General features: G+C 52.1%; 1 protein-coding gene across 1 annotated transcript in view; it reads right to left on the bottom strand.

Moving 5' to 3' along the window:
• GREB1 (growth regulation by estrogen in breast cancer 1) overlaps positions 1-16,929 on the bottom strand; it is an 82,120-nt gene that overhangs the window by 23,041 nt on the left and 42,150 nt on the right. The window contains exons 12-21 of the mRNA XM_010852079.1: positions 16,290-16,418; positions 15,502-15,630; positions 14,679-14,876; positions 13,872-14,052; positions 11,729-11,924; positions 9,639-9,775; positions 7,722-8,061; positions 6,166-6,281; positions 4,660-4,859; positions 2,158-2,247 (exon numbers count right to left, since the gene is read on the bottom strand). Coding sequence (XP_010850381.1) covers positions 2,158-2,247; positions 4,660-4,859; positions 6,166-6,281; positions 7,722-8,061; positions 9,639-9,775; positions 11,729-11,924; positions 13,872-14,052; positions 14,679-14,876; positions 15,502-15,630; positions 16,290-16,418 — 1,716 coding nt within the window. The remainder of the gene's footprint in view (positions 1-2,157; positions 2,248-4,659; positions 4,860-6,165; positions 6,282-7,721; positions 8,062-9,638; positions 9,776-11,728; positions 11,925-13,871; positions 14,053-14,678; positions 14,877-15,501; positions 15,631-16,289; positions 16,419-16,929) is intronic.

Here is a 16,929-nt window from a genome sequence, read left to right as displayed (position 1 = left end):
CTGGGATGCACCCCCCCAGCTCCTGCTTCTGCAGCACTGACTCCCTTTACCTGCAATGATGGGAATTTCTGTCAAGGCAATTCAATTCCCCTTCTGGTTAAATATGGACTTTTTGTCTTTCTGACCAAGCCCAGAGGTGCTGCGGGGAGAGAGCCAGCACCGCTCCCCTGGCCCCACACGCCCCTCCAAGCCTCTGCACCCTCAGCCCCATCTGTCCCAGACCCTCACCATCAGTGAGCGCTCAGCCCACCTCCTGCTCTGGTGCAGGTGGGTCCCAGAGCTCAGATCTCCCCTTTGCACAGCAGAGCGGTGCTTCCGGCTCAGCAAAACTCACAGGACTGAAAAGGCTCGACTCTTTAGCTTCCAGAAGAATTCAAGAGAGAAAATGCAGCACCCACAGCAGCCACCCAAACGCAGTGTTTCTTTTGCCCTCCCCCACCAGTGGACCACGCTGCAAGCCAAGGTGAGTGTAGGCTCCTGGCACCCAGGAGTGGCACCCTGGTCCATCTTTTATATCACCCTGTGCATGCTAATTTGCTTCAGCCATATCCAACTCTTTGTGATCCTATGGACCATAGCCCACCAGGCTCCCCTGGCGATGGGATTCTCCATGCAAGAATACTGGAGTGGGTTGCCATGCCCTCCTCCAGGGGATCTTCCTGATGCAGGGACTGAACCCGCTCACGTCTCCTGCATTGGCAGGTAGGTTCTTTACCATGAGCGCCACTATCACCCTGGACCTCCTGAAAGGTGGGGGTTTCCCCATCTCTGAAATGGGGGGTTGTACCGAAGGCCACAGAAGCATCTCATCGGAGACTCCCTAAGGTCTCAGGGTCCTATGAGGAATTCTGAGAAAGTCCCCTCACAGGACAGGGAGGCTGGCCGGCAGCCCGGACATTCTACTCTGCCTGACAACACTGCACAGACCAGCAGGTCCCAGAACCTTCTAGAAAGCTGTCAGCCCAGGATCAGGGAAGAACAAAGCACCACAGCTCTCTATTCTAATGGCCTAGAGCATCCACTCCTCAGGTTGTCCTGGTGCCCTGGGTCCCTCTGTTGTTTGGGGCAGAAGGATAAGAAAAAGCTGTAGCATTTGGCTTTTCTGACTGACTCGAGCCCATACATCAGACCTTCCTTCCATCACAGAGTCCATGCTCCTGTTGGGAGGCCTCTTTTGACTCCTTCTGTGCACATCTGTAAGGGAGACCCTCATCGCTTGACCCACTGTTATCCATGGGCTGGTGAGAAGGTGGAAGAGAAGAAATCAAAGACCCGAGGCCGAACCCCCTGGTATGCTCTGACCTTTGCAGCCACACCAGGACCACTCACTGCACCCAAGCACCGCACACACCTTCATGCCCCAGGGCCTCCTCTACCTTCAAGGCCCAAAGGCCAGCTGCTCTTTGAAACCTGCAGGGACCCACTCCCTACCCCTAAATCTGCCCCACTTGGGCAAACTTCTTCCTATAAATAGACATAACATCTCATAGTGGGAATGTGTGTGCAGAGAAAACATAGCAGCCCCTATTGCAACACAGCCTGGTCCAAAGGAACCACGAATTCCTTGCGAGCAGGTGTGTATCTAATGGGTCCCTCAGTGCCCCGAGCCAGGTAGAGGGCAGGTTCTCCATAAACGCTTGTGGTGGGAGGACATGTGATCTGTCTCCTGCGTGCTGCCCTGGACTGCTCCCCTGAGGCCGAGGTGGCCCCCAGGACCCACATTCCCCACTCCTCCGCCCAAGTGCAGTCGGGTCCAGGGGTCAGGGGACACTTGATAAATTTTGCTGCTTCTCCCCTAGTGAAGCCTTCTGTGTCTGCTTCTCGGCCCTCAGACTTGACAGCAACACTCACCGAGCTCCTCACCCCGATTCCCCAAACCAACAGCTGCCTGCAGAGCACCTAGAGGTGGTCCTCTGACAGCACCCAGCACGGGCCTCCTCCCGGGACAGCAGCCACCATAGCCCAAACCCCTCATAATCCCAGAATCACCCCCAACCCTGGTCCAGAAAGATGCTCCTACTCTCTAGAAAGGTCAGTTCTTCACAGACCCCTTCTCTTTCCAGTTCTAGTTGAAAATAAAGAATCTCTTTTCAGTCTCTGAAGTCTCAGAAAACCAAAACAGTCCAACCGTGGGATCTTTATCCCCTGGAGACTTACTGGATGCCTTAGAGGAGAGGGATGAAGATGCGGAGTCGTGGGAGCAGGATCGTTCTCTCTTCACGGGGCTCCGCTTCTCTGACGTGGAGCCTGTTTCAAAACACACACACTGAAGAGGCCTAGTAATCATGGTACCGTCTGTTACCCTAGCACTTCAGTTTATAAAGTGCATTCACATACAGCATCTCTCATCCAAACATCCCACCAGCCCTCCATCCACCCATCTATCCATCCATCCATCCATCCATCCCTCCATCCACCCTTTCATCCATCCATCCATCCATTCCTCCATCCATCCATCCGTCCATCCATCCATTCCTCCATCCACCCATCCATCCATCCCTCCATCTGTCCACCCATCCATTCATCTATCCATCCACCCATCCATCCATCCCTCCATCCACCCATCCATCCTTACATCCATCCATCTCTTTATCCACCCATCTATCCATCCATCCTTTCATCCATCCATCCATCCATCCCTCTATCCATCTGTCCATCCATCCATTCCTCCATCCACCCATCCATTCATCTATCCATCCACCCATCCATCCTTCCATCCATCCATTCCTCCATCCACCCATCCGTCCATCCATCCTTCCATCCATCCTCCATTCCTCCATCCACCCATCTGTCCATCCATCCTTCCTTCCATCATCCATCCATCCATCCATTCCTCCACCCACCTATCCATCCATTCCTCCATCCACACCATCCATCCATCTATCCTTCCATCCATCCATTCCTCCATCCATCCCTCCATCCACCCATCTGTCCATCCATCCTTCCATCCATCCATCATCCTTCTATCCATCCATCCATTCCTCCATCCCTCCATCCACCCATCCATTCTTCTGCCCATACACTCCTCAATCCATTCCTCCATCCACCCACCCATCCATCCTTCCATCCACCCATCCATCCATTCCTCCATCTACCCACCCACCCACCATCCATCCATCTATCCATCCATCCATCTATCCACCCACCCACCTGCCCATCCATCCATCCACCCATGCATCCATCCCTCCATCAGCCCACCCCCCAATCCATCCACATCCCCAGGCCCCCTCCTCTGAGGGAGCGCTAAGGAGACAGGTGTACAATGCAGGGCAGGTCCATGAAGCACTGGCAGGTTAGTGGGGCTCCTGCCCAGGGGTCTTGGCTACAGGCTAGAGTAAGGAGGGCAGATAGGGCAGACCTGGGACCCAGGAGCCAGGCACCCACCCAGCAGGAGGAAGCAGGAGAGGGAAGACGTCCTTGGAGAGGTGACCCTGACCCCAGTTCTGAATGGCCAGATGGGGTTTCCAGGTGAAGCATGGGGCAGAGGGAACTCAAGTGGCTGGGAGAGCAACTGTGTGGCCCAGAGGTGACAGAGCAGGGCACAACCATGAGATGAGTGTGGCCAAAGCTCAAGGGGCAGCATGGGGGCCAGAAGCCAAGAGGTGCAAAGGGGAAAGGTGGGTCAGGAGATGCCAAGAGTGTGGATTCATTCCATGGGCGATTTCATGTCAGGGTCCCACCCACACCTGTGAAAAGCTTCTACAGCACCAGGAGGGTCTTTCCTCCCCATTTTACGGATGGGCCATCTGAGGCTAGAAGAGGTGACGTGACCTGTCCAAATGCATATAGCCAGAGTCGGGGGATGGGAGTGGAAGAGGCGTTCTGGTCTGCTGGCTCTCCTTCGGTCTCACTCTCCACTACACCAAACCCCGCAAATGCCCTGCACTTTCAACGACAGCAGCTTTCAATTTTTTTCTCCCTGTCCTGTTGATGATAGCCAGATGCCTTGCACTGCCCTGATTTAGTGAAAGTGAAAGTGAAGTCACTCAGTCGTGTCCAACTCTTAGCGACCCCATGGACTGCAGCCTACCAGGCTCCTCCATCCATGGCATTTTCCAGGCAAGAGTACTGGAGTGGGTGCCATTGCCTTCTCCAGCCCTGATTTATGTGTCCTATTAAAACACATGGTGTCAAACTCTCATGTCTGCAGACAAAACTGGCCTGTTTCCATAAATCCCAATAATGGACACCTCCTGTGAATTCACATAGAAGACATAAGCTAGTGAATCTTAAACCAGCCAGTAATTCCACCAGCAATTCAAGCAAGGCGTGAACTTAAACCCTAGGAAATCTCCATTTTTCTTCCTACTTTTTAAGAATCTTAGAGCTTTAAAGAACTTGATGGGATTTCCATATTCTCACACCACCAAAAATGAGGAGTGGTGGTGGGTGGTTCAGTGGCTAAGTCGTGTCTGACTTTTGCAACTCCATAGACTGCAGCCCGCCAGGCTTCTCTGTCCATGGATTTTCCAGGCAAGAATACTGAAGCAAGTTGCCATTTCCTTCTCCAAAAATAGGGGGAGGGGAAGCAAAATATGAAATCACTGAAGGATTTTCCCTAAAGATGTTATTTAGATGGTTCTCACTGGGAGCTGCCGACCAGCAGACAGGCCAAGGACCACCCTGAGTGGGGACAGGGGGCTGGACCGGCCTCCCCACCTTCCGTCACCAGCTCCTCGTCCTCGTTGTCTGTGCTGCTCAGCTTCTCCGCATCGCTCTCCAAGGCCTCGGTCCTGGCGCCCTTCTCCAGGGGAGCCTCACTGCTCACGAAGTACGCGGCCAGGCCCAGCTCCTGCTCCAGGGCCGTCCTCACCAGGCAGGAGGAGTTTATGAGCCGCAAGTCACAGTACCGCAGGGACCTGGGAGGAGGCGGAAGAAGGGATCTATCGAGAGCCTTCTACCAGGAGGCACCGCTGCGTGCCGGGGACCAGCACCCTGCCTGCCTCAGTAGGCCCTCAGGACTCAGGCCAATGGAAAAGCAGACAGAGCACCATGAGCCCTGAGCACCAAAGTCCGTTTGACTGTAAGCCTCTGGAGGCCCCTGCTGGGTACTTAGCCCTGTGCTGCCTGGAATCAAAAGAACACCGACTTTCTGGTCAGATGAGAACGAGGCTTGAGTTCCAGCCTTGCCTCTTCATGGCGACAGGACCTTAGACAAAGTGGGCAACTTCTTGGGAGGCTCAGATTTTTTTCATCTGAAGGGTATGAATGAATATTAATAACCACTTAAGTGTACTGTTACGAGGGACATATACAGTAAGTAGACACCTGATTATTCCAACAACATTTAAAATGTGTCCAGGACCATGTCTCATGCAAGGGAAAGGATGGTCATTGAGTCACTGACATATTGGAAACCAGAGTCTGTCTGGGAAGACACTCCAGTGAGTCATGACACATGTGGGGTGGACACACAGGATGGGCGGGGCAGGGCTCGGGGGAACAGCAGAGGGCTTAGAGAGAGGTGGGTCGGGGCTACAATCAGGCTCTGTAACTACTGCTCCTGTGACCTCAGGAAAATGGCCTTTCATTCACTCACCTATAAAACAGGGTAGTAATACTAACGTTGCAAGGGGCACGTGCTAGATCAAAAGTCCGGCACAGTGCCTGATACAAAGAGGAGTTCAGTAAAGCTCACTTAATTTAAGATAAAGGCATTGTCTTAGTCCGACAGAGCTGAGGACTGCAAGACTTGATCCATGACACAGCAACAACCAAGGTCGAGCAGTTTGGAGCCGCTTTTAGCTGGCCCGTGAGTACATGATGCAAAGCGGCCCTTCCATAAGTGTGGTGTGGCCCAGTGGAAAGAAGCCAGGCCAGCACTGAGTCCACCATCCACCATGCCAGCTTAATCTCTGGAAACCTCGGTTTCCTCATCAGCCCCAAGACCCCCACCCATGAAGCCCAGCAGCAGTCCCCACACCCACCCCCCTGAGCCCAAGGAGTTCCTGTCTCAGAACTGGGCAAAGCTGCCCAGGCCCAGACACCTTTCACGGCCATTTGCTGGAAAACTGTCACCATAAAGATACAAGCCACTGATGACTATGATGTGAGTGCCCCACTGAGAGTCGGGCAGGGGAAGCCTGACCTGGTAAAGCCCCCAGGGTTGCCCGGGCGGCTGGCTCCTCACAGACCCCCAGGAGCGCAGCCCCCCAACTCACTCACCTTGGTAAGGACTCCCCGTGTGGGTCCATCCCACTGAAGATCAGGATGCAAGGCAGGCCCTCCAACTCCAAGTACGTCTGAGGCCGCCACTCCGCGTCCTCTATGTTCTGCCACACCTGCAGATAATTAAAGAGGGAGACGACTGTGGGACGCCACCCTTCCTGACTAGCCCAGCGCTAAGGAACCCTGATGTCCTCCTGCTGATTTAGAGCCCTTGCAATGCCTCGTCTGAGCCTTATCAAATTTATACTGCAAATAAGCACCCCGTCGGCTTCACCGCTGGATTCCCAGCCACGTAGAACACTGCCTGGCACTCATGAGCCATTTAAGAAACATCTGTCAACTGACTGCCTTAACCTTTGCTAGAAAGTATACACCCTCAGGCATTCCTTGAGGATTCAGATGATAAAGAATCTGCCTGCAATGCAGGAGATCCAGTTTGATCCCTGGGTCAGGAAGATCCCCTGCAGTAAGGGAATGGCTACCCACTCCAGTATTCTTGCCTGGAGAACTCCTTGGACGGAGGAGCCTGGTGGGCTATAGTCTATGGGGTTGCAAACAGTTGCACACGACTGAGCGACTAACACGTCACTTCATATCGTATATCCTCAACTGTCTAACATTTTGTACCATGCTCTCCCCATTGTGGAGCTGCTAACTGCTACTGCTAAGTCACTTCAGTCGTGTCCGACTCTGTGCGACCCCATAGACAGCAGCCCACCAGGCTCCCCCGTCCCTGGGATTCTCCAGGCAAGAACACTGGAGTGGATTGCCATTTCCTTCTCCAATGCATGAAAGTGAAAAGTGAAAGTGAAGTCGCTCAGTTGTATCCGACTTTTAGTGACCCTATGGACTGTAGCCTACTAGGCTCCTCCATCCATGGGGTTTTCCAGGCAAGAGTACTGGAGTGGGGTGCCACAATTCCTTCCCAATTGCTCAATATTCTTGCCCTAAGCCTTTCGTATCATCTGTCACCTGGAGGTCTAGCGGAGAGCGAGGTCTATGGGCCAGGCACTGTGCTCGTTTGGGGGGCTGAGATGTGTGGGGGTGTCCTTGCCCTCCCCTGCTGGGGGAGAAGCAAGATAACAGGCAGGGAAAACAACCTGTGCCAGGTTGGGGGCAGAGGGCAAGGAGGGGGAAGTGAGGCTTCCTGAAAGAAGGAAAGACTCTGAGTTGAATTCTGTGAACCGATGGGTATTAGCTAGACAAAAGAGGAGAAGAAATGAACCCCTGGAGAGAAAGAAACTCGTGGCACGGCCCAGAACTTTGAAAGAGCAAGACAAGGTGTTGGGGAGGGTGCAGTCTTTATAAACAATGTGGTAAAGCTAGACTGAAAGACGCAGGTAGGGATGCGGTTAGGAGAGGAGCCCGGAGGGGTGGCCGGGAGTGCAGAGGCCACGGTGGAAGAGACATAAAGCTCATCACCAGCGCACCCCTTCCCCTCTGCTCCCGGCCCCCTGGTCGTCCTGCCTGCCCTCCCAGGTGTCTATCCCCGCCCCCTGGTCATCATCTCCGCCCACCCGTCCTCCTAGGAGTCTGTCCCCGCCTGTCCCCACCTTGAGCTGCTTCAGGAAGTGCTTCCCGATGGTGATGCCCGAGGCGGGGTTCCCCAGGATGATCTCAAAGTGCTCCTCCAGGGCCAGCCGTGCCCGCACGTGGGCCAGCCGCTCATAGGCCACGGCCGCCAGTGGGGAGCAGGGCACCCGCAGCAGGACCATGAGCCCGTGGCCGCAGGGGCACTGCTTCGGGGAGTTGATGAGGTTCTGTGTGATCTCCAGCGTCTCCACGGACGTGTAGTTCTTCATCTGCGAGAGGCCGCTCACGGCCATCATGGCGGCCGCGTAGTGCTGCACGAGAACAAAGGTCCTGATCACCGCGCTGTGCAGGCGGGGGAACCTGCAAGGAACAGAAAGACCATGCCGTGACCCGGGGCTGTGACAAGGATGCCCGAGCGCTCCGGGAGAGCAAGGCTTTCCAGGGCCAACCGGCAACCAGACATCTGCCATCCAGGGCAGAGGGCATGCTTGCTGCAGGAGGAGCTGGGGAACTGAACAGAGAAGCAGAGGCAGGACAAAGGTCAGTTCACACAGCCTCAGTGTAATATCTTGGAGGAGATCTTCCCTTGGCAAGGCTATGGGAGCTCAGCTGACAATCCACCTGGCCTGATGAAATCCATCAGCATCAGAGCTGAATGACAGTTTCCCAAAGGGAGTGCTGGGGAACACTAATCTCACAAGACACTGGACATGCCTTGCATGCTAGCCCTCTCCTGGAGAGTCACAGCACACACACGTGGCAATGGAAGGCACTGACAACTCTCATTGGGAAAAAAGAACCTTTTGGTAAATGTAAGGTTTATCAAACACGTATGACCATGGAACCCCTTTTGGCGTAACAGCTATTAGTGTGCAGCACCCTAGTTTGGAACGCAGTTTAGGAAGTACAGATCTAACTCACTCTCTTTATCAACAAGTGAGAAGAACAAGCTGCCACGAGGAGAGACGACAGAGCTCAGTTCAACACCCACCATGAGCAGAAGAGCCATTCATTTTGTTTTATATTGCATGCACGTGTGAAGTCACTTCATTTGTGTCTGACTCTTTGGGGCCCCATGGACCATAGCCCACCAGGCTCCTCTGTCCAGGCAAGAATACTGGAGCGGGTTGCCATGTCCTCCTCCAGGGGATCTTCCTGACTCAGGGATTGAACCTGCGTCTCCTGCATTGGCAGGCAGGTTGTTTACTGCTGAGCCACCGGGGAAGCCCCAAGTGTTTTTTATTAGACAGTCTGTAAATCTGGGCCTGCCTTTTCCATGTATACACTGTGTGGATGTCAGCCCTTAACCTCCCTAAGCCTCCGTTTCTTCATCTGTAAAGTCACAACGTTCATACCCACCTTGGGGGTCTGCTGTGACAGGGTTGAAAAGGTAACACTGATTCTGGGTTTAGACCCAGCTCTGTCACTTTCTAGATGTATGGCCTGAGAAAGTCATGGGGTCTCCCTGAGTCTCAGTTTATTTGCAAATGTGAATAATAATAACAGCTGTCTTGGAGAGGTCGGGAGAACTAAATAAGATAATGGAAGTAAGGCTCTTGGAACAAAATAGGCACATGGTAGATAAACACAGGAAATAAAGACAAAGCCAACTGATTGCCACTCTGTCTCCCTTTATACCTTTTGGCATCTTACTTCCTCCCATTTTCTTGCCTTCCCTTGAGTCTCAGACACACAGTCCCACATTCCAGCATATTTCTGTCCATTCTCACTCTCAAATTTTCTGGAGCACCAACATGATATCACCAGCCCAATATGCAAAGCGAGGAATAAACTAAGGTCGCTTCACTGGAGCGACTTGAGTCACCCAAGAAGGGAGGCAGGTGACCTACTCCCCAGATATGCCCTGGCTGCACACTCATTCCTCACCTGGCACTTGACTACTGAGCAGTTTTAGGAACTTCGAGAGAGACGTGTACCTTTTTCCCAGTGCCGTGACCATGGCCTCAAAGGAGCTGTCGTATCTCAGCAATGGGAGGCTGTGTCCTGAGAGTGTAGACTCGATGAACTCAGACAGCCCGAAGTATTTCTTGTTCTCAGGATACAAGTCCACGCCCTAAAACAGAGATGCACCTTGGTCACGCCAATGACACATTTGCGGGAACCGTGAAGGTCACGTGCTGGGGGCAAGGACCTGAACAGCATCTTGATCTAAACCGAGCTGACTCTGCAGTGCCCTGGGGGACCTTTTATAGATGTCTTTCCTCTGCAGACCCAGAGCACAGAGCACTCCATGCACAAAGGCCAGTGCCTCCCCATCACTCAAGATGTTTCCATTCAATTGATGCCAGTGCCTTGGCCAAGAAGAAAATCAACCTTGTTTTCTTTTCTTTTTTTTTTAGACACACAACTTTCTTTGTTAAAACTTCCTCTTTCCAACAATTTTAACTGGCTTTAGGAATAGGCAAATCAATGATTTTTGCATTCAGCTGCTATTACATCAGCAGAAAGAAATGCATTTATCTAACCAATTTTACTCACATTGATACAAAATTCCTCACAAACTACCATCAGAGCTTATCAAACTTCAGAGAAGAGGGAAGTTGGGGAAGGATGCTAAAAGTACGAAAGTGAAAGTGAAAGTCACTCAGTTACATCCAACTCTTTGCAACCCCCTGGACTAAACAGTCCACGAAATTCTCCAGGCCAGAATACTGGAGTGGGTAGCTTTTCCCTTCTCCAGGGGATCTTCCCAATCCAGGGATTGAACCCAGGTTTCCAGCATTGCAGGCGGACTCTTTACCAGCCACAAGGGAAGTCCAAGAATATTGGAGTGGGTAGCCAGCCTATCCCTTCTCCAGCAGCTCTTCCCAACACAGGAATCAAACTGGGGTCTCCTGCTTTACAGGTAGATTCTTTACCATGAACTATATCCTAAGGTAGCACAAGGGTTAAGAGTGAGGACCATGGAGTCAGCCAGACTGGGTTATATCCTAGTCTGGCTCTAGAACTTTCCAGATGCATGGCTTTAGGTAAGTGGCTTAACCCATCCCCTCTGCCTCATCTTCCCTATTTGTAAATCAGAAATCAATGTAGCATCTGCGTCTTATCTGAGTTCATGAGATAAAGCAGTTTGAACGTTGTCTGCCAGGCTCATGGTAAGCACTGCATGAAAACAACTACCATCACCATGTATGTATATATGTGTACATATTTGGCTGTCAGGTGTTAATTGCAGCATGCAGGATCTTTCTTTGGGGCTCACAGACTCCCCAGTTGTGGCGCTCAGACTTGGTGGTTGCAGTGCATGGGCTTAGTTGCTCTAGGGCATGTAGGATCTTAGTTCCCCAACCAGGGATCAAACTCTCGTCTCCTGCATTGCAAGGCAGATTCTTAACCACTGGACCACCAGGGAAGTTCCCAGCTGCTGTCTCTACCTCTGATTCTGAGTCAGTTGGCTGCAAACCAAGCATCAGCACCTTTAGAGGTTGCTCGGTGACTCCGAGATGCTTCGAAAAAGTCCAGAACGTGATGTCTACCGCTTGCTTGTATAATTAGGCAGAATCCAAACATCCAGAGTTTTCACAGTACAAGAATGACTGCTGTCTTCTATTTTGGTGAGAAAATGGCAGATGATAAGCTGAAATAAAACTCACTAGGGTTTGTGGATGTGTGTTCAGTTTGAGAAAGGAGATTTCGAACCTCACTGCTGAAGGAGGCAAGGACAGGAAAAATAGGAACACTTCTAGACAAACTGAGAGTCACCCCAAGTCCTCAAAGCCCTAGAAGCCTCAATGTCCAACACCAGGAGACTGAGAGCTTCAGCCACCAGAGAAACAACAAACCAAGCACACTCCCTTATGAGCTCCTAAGGTGGAAGCCAGGAAGTGCACTGCAGGAAGGTTTCCAAAGACCAAGAAGGGTTTAACTCCAACCCTGGGTAGAATCAAAGACTTGGAGTTGGAACCCACTGACCCCCAGCTGGGCGCATCAGTCAAATCTTTACTGAACAGAACCTCTCCCAGCCCAAGGTCACCGGTGCAGCGGGCCCAGCCACCCAGGCACTCACATCACTGTAGGAGGCCGGCCAGTGGATCTCGTTGTAGGGGCTGACGAGGGTGTGCTGCGTCTGCAGCGCATACGGGAAGGAGGTCACGTGCAGTGTCACGATGTTGGGGGCCTCCTTCACCTCCTTGCAGTTGAGCAATCTGTCTACCAGCCCCACAGACGGGTCACTTTGGGAGTAGAGGTTATGAACAGCGCTACTGAGGGAGGAAAAGGGGGAGAAGAAATGGTAAGTGGAATGACCAGTGTTGTCCTGTCACCTGACCAGGATCAAACATTTGGATCAGTTGATGAGCACCCCCAGTGCTGCCAACAACCAAAGCTTAGAACTCTGCCCTTGACTAGGAAAATGAAATTTTAAAGAAAAATCCCAGTGGGATTTCCAGACAGTATAGTAATTACAACTTCTCGCTTTCAAGGCCAAGGGCGTGGGTTCGATCCCTGGTTGGGGAACTAAGGTCTTGCAAGCTATAGGGTGTGGCCAAAAAAGAAAAGAAAAAAATCTGAGTGCACTTCAGGCACCTGTCAGGGACTCCCCAATCACGACCTATTAAAAGCCTGGCTGGGGAGCAGTGTTTACAGAGAAGCGCGTCCACAATACAGTCCACCTGCTTCTCTAGCACAGGGACGCTCACCCAGCCGTCAACGAGTCGCCTTTTCTCCCTTGGGCCAACCTGATTGTACACCCATCTCCTTAAGTTCTTTTCTCTAAAGTCCTGTGACCTTGAATTGATCCAAAGAGGACCCAAAATGGTACATTCTCTACCAAATGTTACAGCACAGGACCACCAATAGGAAGCACTTTGGACAGAGGCAAAGGAGAGAGTCGCCTCTTAGCCTTCCACTGTGGGACAGAGGGCCCAAGTGTTGTCTTCTGTAAATTGAGGGGGATGGGAAAAAAAAAATCAGTGCCTCACCTCTTGGGTGGCAGGTCACCACTCAGAAAAACCTACCCACCAAAGGAAAACGGACAATATAGCTTTTTATACAACTCAGAATGTTCAAATTCGCCCAGTGCTAGACTGGACACCCTTTACCTGGGTGAACTTTAAGGTTCTGGCCAGCCCTGTGCTTCTGCACCAGCTGTAAATCAGAGCCTTCCTCCGAGGTCTGACCCATCATCTTCCCTCCCTCCTCATCCAGGTCAGGGGCGGTGTCTAAACACCCAACCCCAGTCTCACGGAAATGCCCAGGAACCCTGCCAGACTCCAAGCTTGAGACTATCTGAAATTCATCCAGATTTATGTTCATTTGAGCCAAGTAAGTGAAATCACCTTGGGAAGGGCAGCAGTTGTGACCCACATGGTCCAGAGCTATGAGGCTCGGTCAAGAAGGGGTTGGGTAGAGTTCCTCCCATCTGGGTCCCTTTCTGGCACCAGTGCAGTACCCACTGTTCTGCCCCTGCCACCCTTCTCCCCCCACCCCAGCCTGCAATGTTGAGCAAGATGCCCACTTGCTCCAGTTTCCATAATGATCCCTTTTAGAGGCCTTTTAGGGCTTCCCTCATAGCTCAGTTGGTAAAGAATCCATACTTCATCCATACTGCAATGCAGGAGACCGGGGTTTGATCCCTGGGTCGGGAAGATCCCCTGAAGAAGGAAATGGCAACCCACTCCAGTATTCTTGCCTAAAGAACCCCACAGACAGAGGAGCTTGTCAGGCTACAGTCAATGGGGTCGCAAATGTCAGACACAGTTTAGCAACTAAACCACCACCAGCGACCACCTGAGATGACCCCTCAGTTAACTTCTGGCCCTATGATCTGAAACAGCCCCACAGCACCTGCCAACAAATGCCAAGCCCCCAACATCATTCATCTTTTTAACACTCACACCCACTGTCGCAAATATTATCCATACGTTGTGTGCATGCACACTTAGTCGCTGAGTCACGTCTGACTCTTTGCAACCCCATGGACTGTAGCCCACCAGGCTTATCTGTCCATGGGATTTCCCAAGCAAAAATACTGGAGTGGATTGCCACTTCCTTCTCCAAGGGATCTTCCTGACCCAGGGATCAAACCTGCGTCTCCTGCATCACCAGGCAGATTCTTTACCACTATGCCACCAGGGAAACCCATATGATCCACACATTTTCATTCAAATAAGGGAAACGCCAGCCCTGCCCTATGCTACAGCCAGTCTAACCTCACAAGATCCCAGTGGGCATGGTCGTGGATGAGGACGAAGAGTGTGTGCGGATTCTGAAAGGAGTTTTGCAGGAAGGACTTGAACTTCGTCTGTGCTTCGGCATCGAGCTTCAGAACATATTGCTCCACCCTCTGCCTGGTCACGTGCTCCTTCTCCAAGCCCAGCTCCAGCAAAACCCCTGCAACACAGTGAAAATACATCAGTAGCTCCAAACATGGCTGTGAGGTTTTTGAGTCATCAACAGACCCTTGAGCAGGATCTCCCACATGGCAGGCTTCAAGCTGGGCCCAGAGGCTACAGGGATGGAGGAGTTATGCATGAGTCAGGAGGCCAGATACCAGAATATAGTTCACTGACTTGAGTGGAACAGAGGGAATATTCTAGTGATGCCTTGCCTTTAACAGTTTATAAAATCATGAACAAGTGGCTTCCTCCAGGCATCAGCTTCATGAGCTACTATCCCCTCTGCTTCAGAAGCAAAGATGATGTTAGAATCCAAATCTGAATGTAGGTACATCAGAGCTTCTGCACCCAGACAGACATCAGACACTCCATGAAAGGCCTGTGACATGCCGTGTTAAGTTGCTTCAGTCGTGTCCAACTCTTTGTGACCCCATAGACTGTAGCCTGCCAGGCTCCTCTGTCCATGGGATTCTCCAGGCAAGAATACTGGAGTGGGTTGCTATGCCCTCCTCCAGGGGATTTTCCCGACCCAGGGATCGAACCCATGTCTCCTGTGGCTCCTACATTGCAGGCGGCTTCTCTACCACTGAGCCACCAGGGAAACCCCAAAAGGGCCCATACCTGAATGCCAGACATGGAAGAGGGTCTGCTGGTAAGTCACTTCTGAGGGTGGAATACAAATCAGAAAGTCCACCTTCTCAAAGGATCCCAAGTCCAGATTCTGGGTGCTGGAATCCGCGATTGAACACACGTGGGAGAGGAGCTTCTGGGCCACAGCCAGCTGGAAGGGCCGGATGCGGTGCGGCTCCAGATGGTAACCTGGAACCAGAGCCCCCGTTAGGGTGAGGTGCAGGGTGAGCAGACCGCTACAGCCCTGGACTCTGCGGGGGACTCAAGCAAGGGCCCCATTAGGCCCACACAGGGATGAGGGAACGGGAAAAGACCAGCATTCATTGAGTTCCTGCTCTGGGCTATGCACCATGCTGGTCATGCCACACCCTATTCCTGATTTAAAAATTAAAAGATGAACAGCACTCGGGGATCCCAGGGGCTGAGACCTACTCCACCTGGAGGGGACAAGGACGGGATCCCAGGGAAGCTGATGCTGAGATTGTACTTCCGAAGAGGCTACAGGTTCTCAGGAAGAGGAGGAGACCAGCAGAGCCCCTCAGGAACATAGCATGAATAAAACATTCCAACAGTGCATTGATAAACGAGAAATCAACTCAGAGAAAGGAAAGTGTACAGATGTACATTTCAGGGTAAAATAAGACTGTTCTTGTTAAAGACTAAAATGAAAGTTAGGTATTAGGTCTATTTTGATGCTAGGGAAACACCTTTTCCACTGGGTGTGCCTCGAACTGTGCTTCCTTGCAGACCCTGGAGGCCCCAGGATGCTGCCCCCCAGCCTGGAGCTTGGCCACCGCTCCCCAGCACCACTCACTTGTGCACGCAGGTGCCCCGCTGACATCCAGGGATGCTGACTTGGTGACAGAGGAGGCAGTAAGTGAGGAAGAAACAAGGCCTTGATTTTCCTGATGGAATTTGTCCAGCAAAATGTCAATGTCGCCTTCTGCCCCCAAACAGAGAGAACATCAGAAATGGATTTTTCCATCTCAGGGAAACTCAGCATCAAGGGAACAACCTCTGTGTGTTAGGCACTGTCCGGGGCCTGGGGCACCAGAGATAGGGTGGCCCATCCTGTGAGAGAGCCCACAGCCAAGGCAGGCAGATGTCCTCAGGAAAATGACATGACCCAGTGGGTTTTAGAGCAGGAGGTAGGGGTCTGAGCCCTTCCTGGAAAAGGAGAGGACAGCAAAGGTTTCTGGGAGGAAATGGGGTGACTCTTGAAGGGCGAGTAGCCAGGAAAAGAAGGGAGATGGGCACTCAAAGCTTGGAACACACGGAATGAAGCACAGAGAATACACTTCTCCAACAAGAGGCTTTAAGCAACTGAGAGGGGGAGGCAAGAGGGTGATGGACAGAGCCATGGAGGTAGAGAGGACCATGCACGAGGCCTGCGTATGCCCTCAAAGGACAGACACCACAGAGCCAGAGCAGGAATCAGCTAGCCAGAGACCCCATACCATGGAAGGGCCACCGCACGTCTAAATCCAGGCCAGCCTCGGCAGCTCACGGGGATGAGCTCTGAGACGGCCTCCCCCTTGTATCTGTGTTTATTTCTGTCTCATCAGTGTATGGTGACTTGCACCTGTCTGACTACAAGCATACCTGGACAGAGGGTGCTAAAAAAGGCCCCTAGCGAGTCCACTTTCCCAGTAACCAGCTCGTAATTGACTTCTTTCTGGTACTCAGCCGGGGTGAGAAGGCTCTCAGAAAGAATCCGGGCTTGGTATTTTCCTGGAAAACAAATGACAGCTTTGACGGGGCCCTCTGCTTAGAATTAGCGCATGAGCTCTTCGATGGCAGAGTCTGTGCCTGCATCCCTTTCTCCCTTCATCCTCCAAGCCCAGCACCATGCCTGGCTAAGAGCAGAGCTTCCTGCTGCTGGTGAAATGAATGAATGGTACACACACCCCAGAGCCCAGTTTGGAACCTGACTCTCTCCCCCACTTAACCAGCTGTGTAACCCAGGCCGACCCAGCTTCCTCATCTGGAATTCATGGCCGGCAGCTCTATCTACTTCACAGGACGATCGTGAGGACGAAACAGGGCAAGGTTTATGAAATGTGCAGCCCAATGCCTCATGCAGTGAAGACTCCAGTACTGAAGGTACTGTACTACTCAAATCAATGTAAAGAATTTATTTAAAAAACACAGAAGGCGTTCAGGATGAAGGAATGACAAGAGATAACGAGGACCCCGCAGAGGAGCAATCTGAAATCAGCCCCCTCATCTGCGATCCTCCACA

This window comes from Bison bison, unplaced genomic scaffold, assembly GCF_000754665.1.
Source record: "Bison bison bison isolate TAMUID 2011002044 unplaced genomic scaffold, Bison_UMD1.0 scf7180017864307, whole genome shotgun sequence".
Lineage (NCBI taxonomy): Eukaryota > Metazoa > Chordata > Mammalia > Artiodactyla > Bovidae > Bison > Bison bison.
The sequence above is the reverse complement of the archived record's forward strand: the minus strand, read 5'-3'. Positions and strand labels throughout refer to the sequence as shown.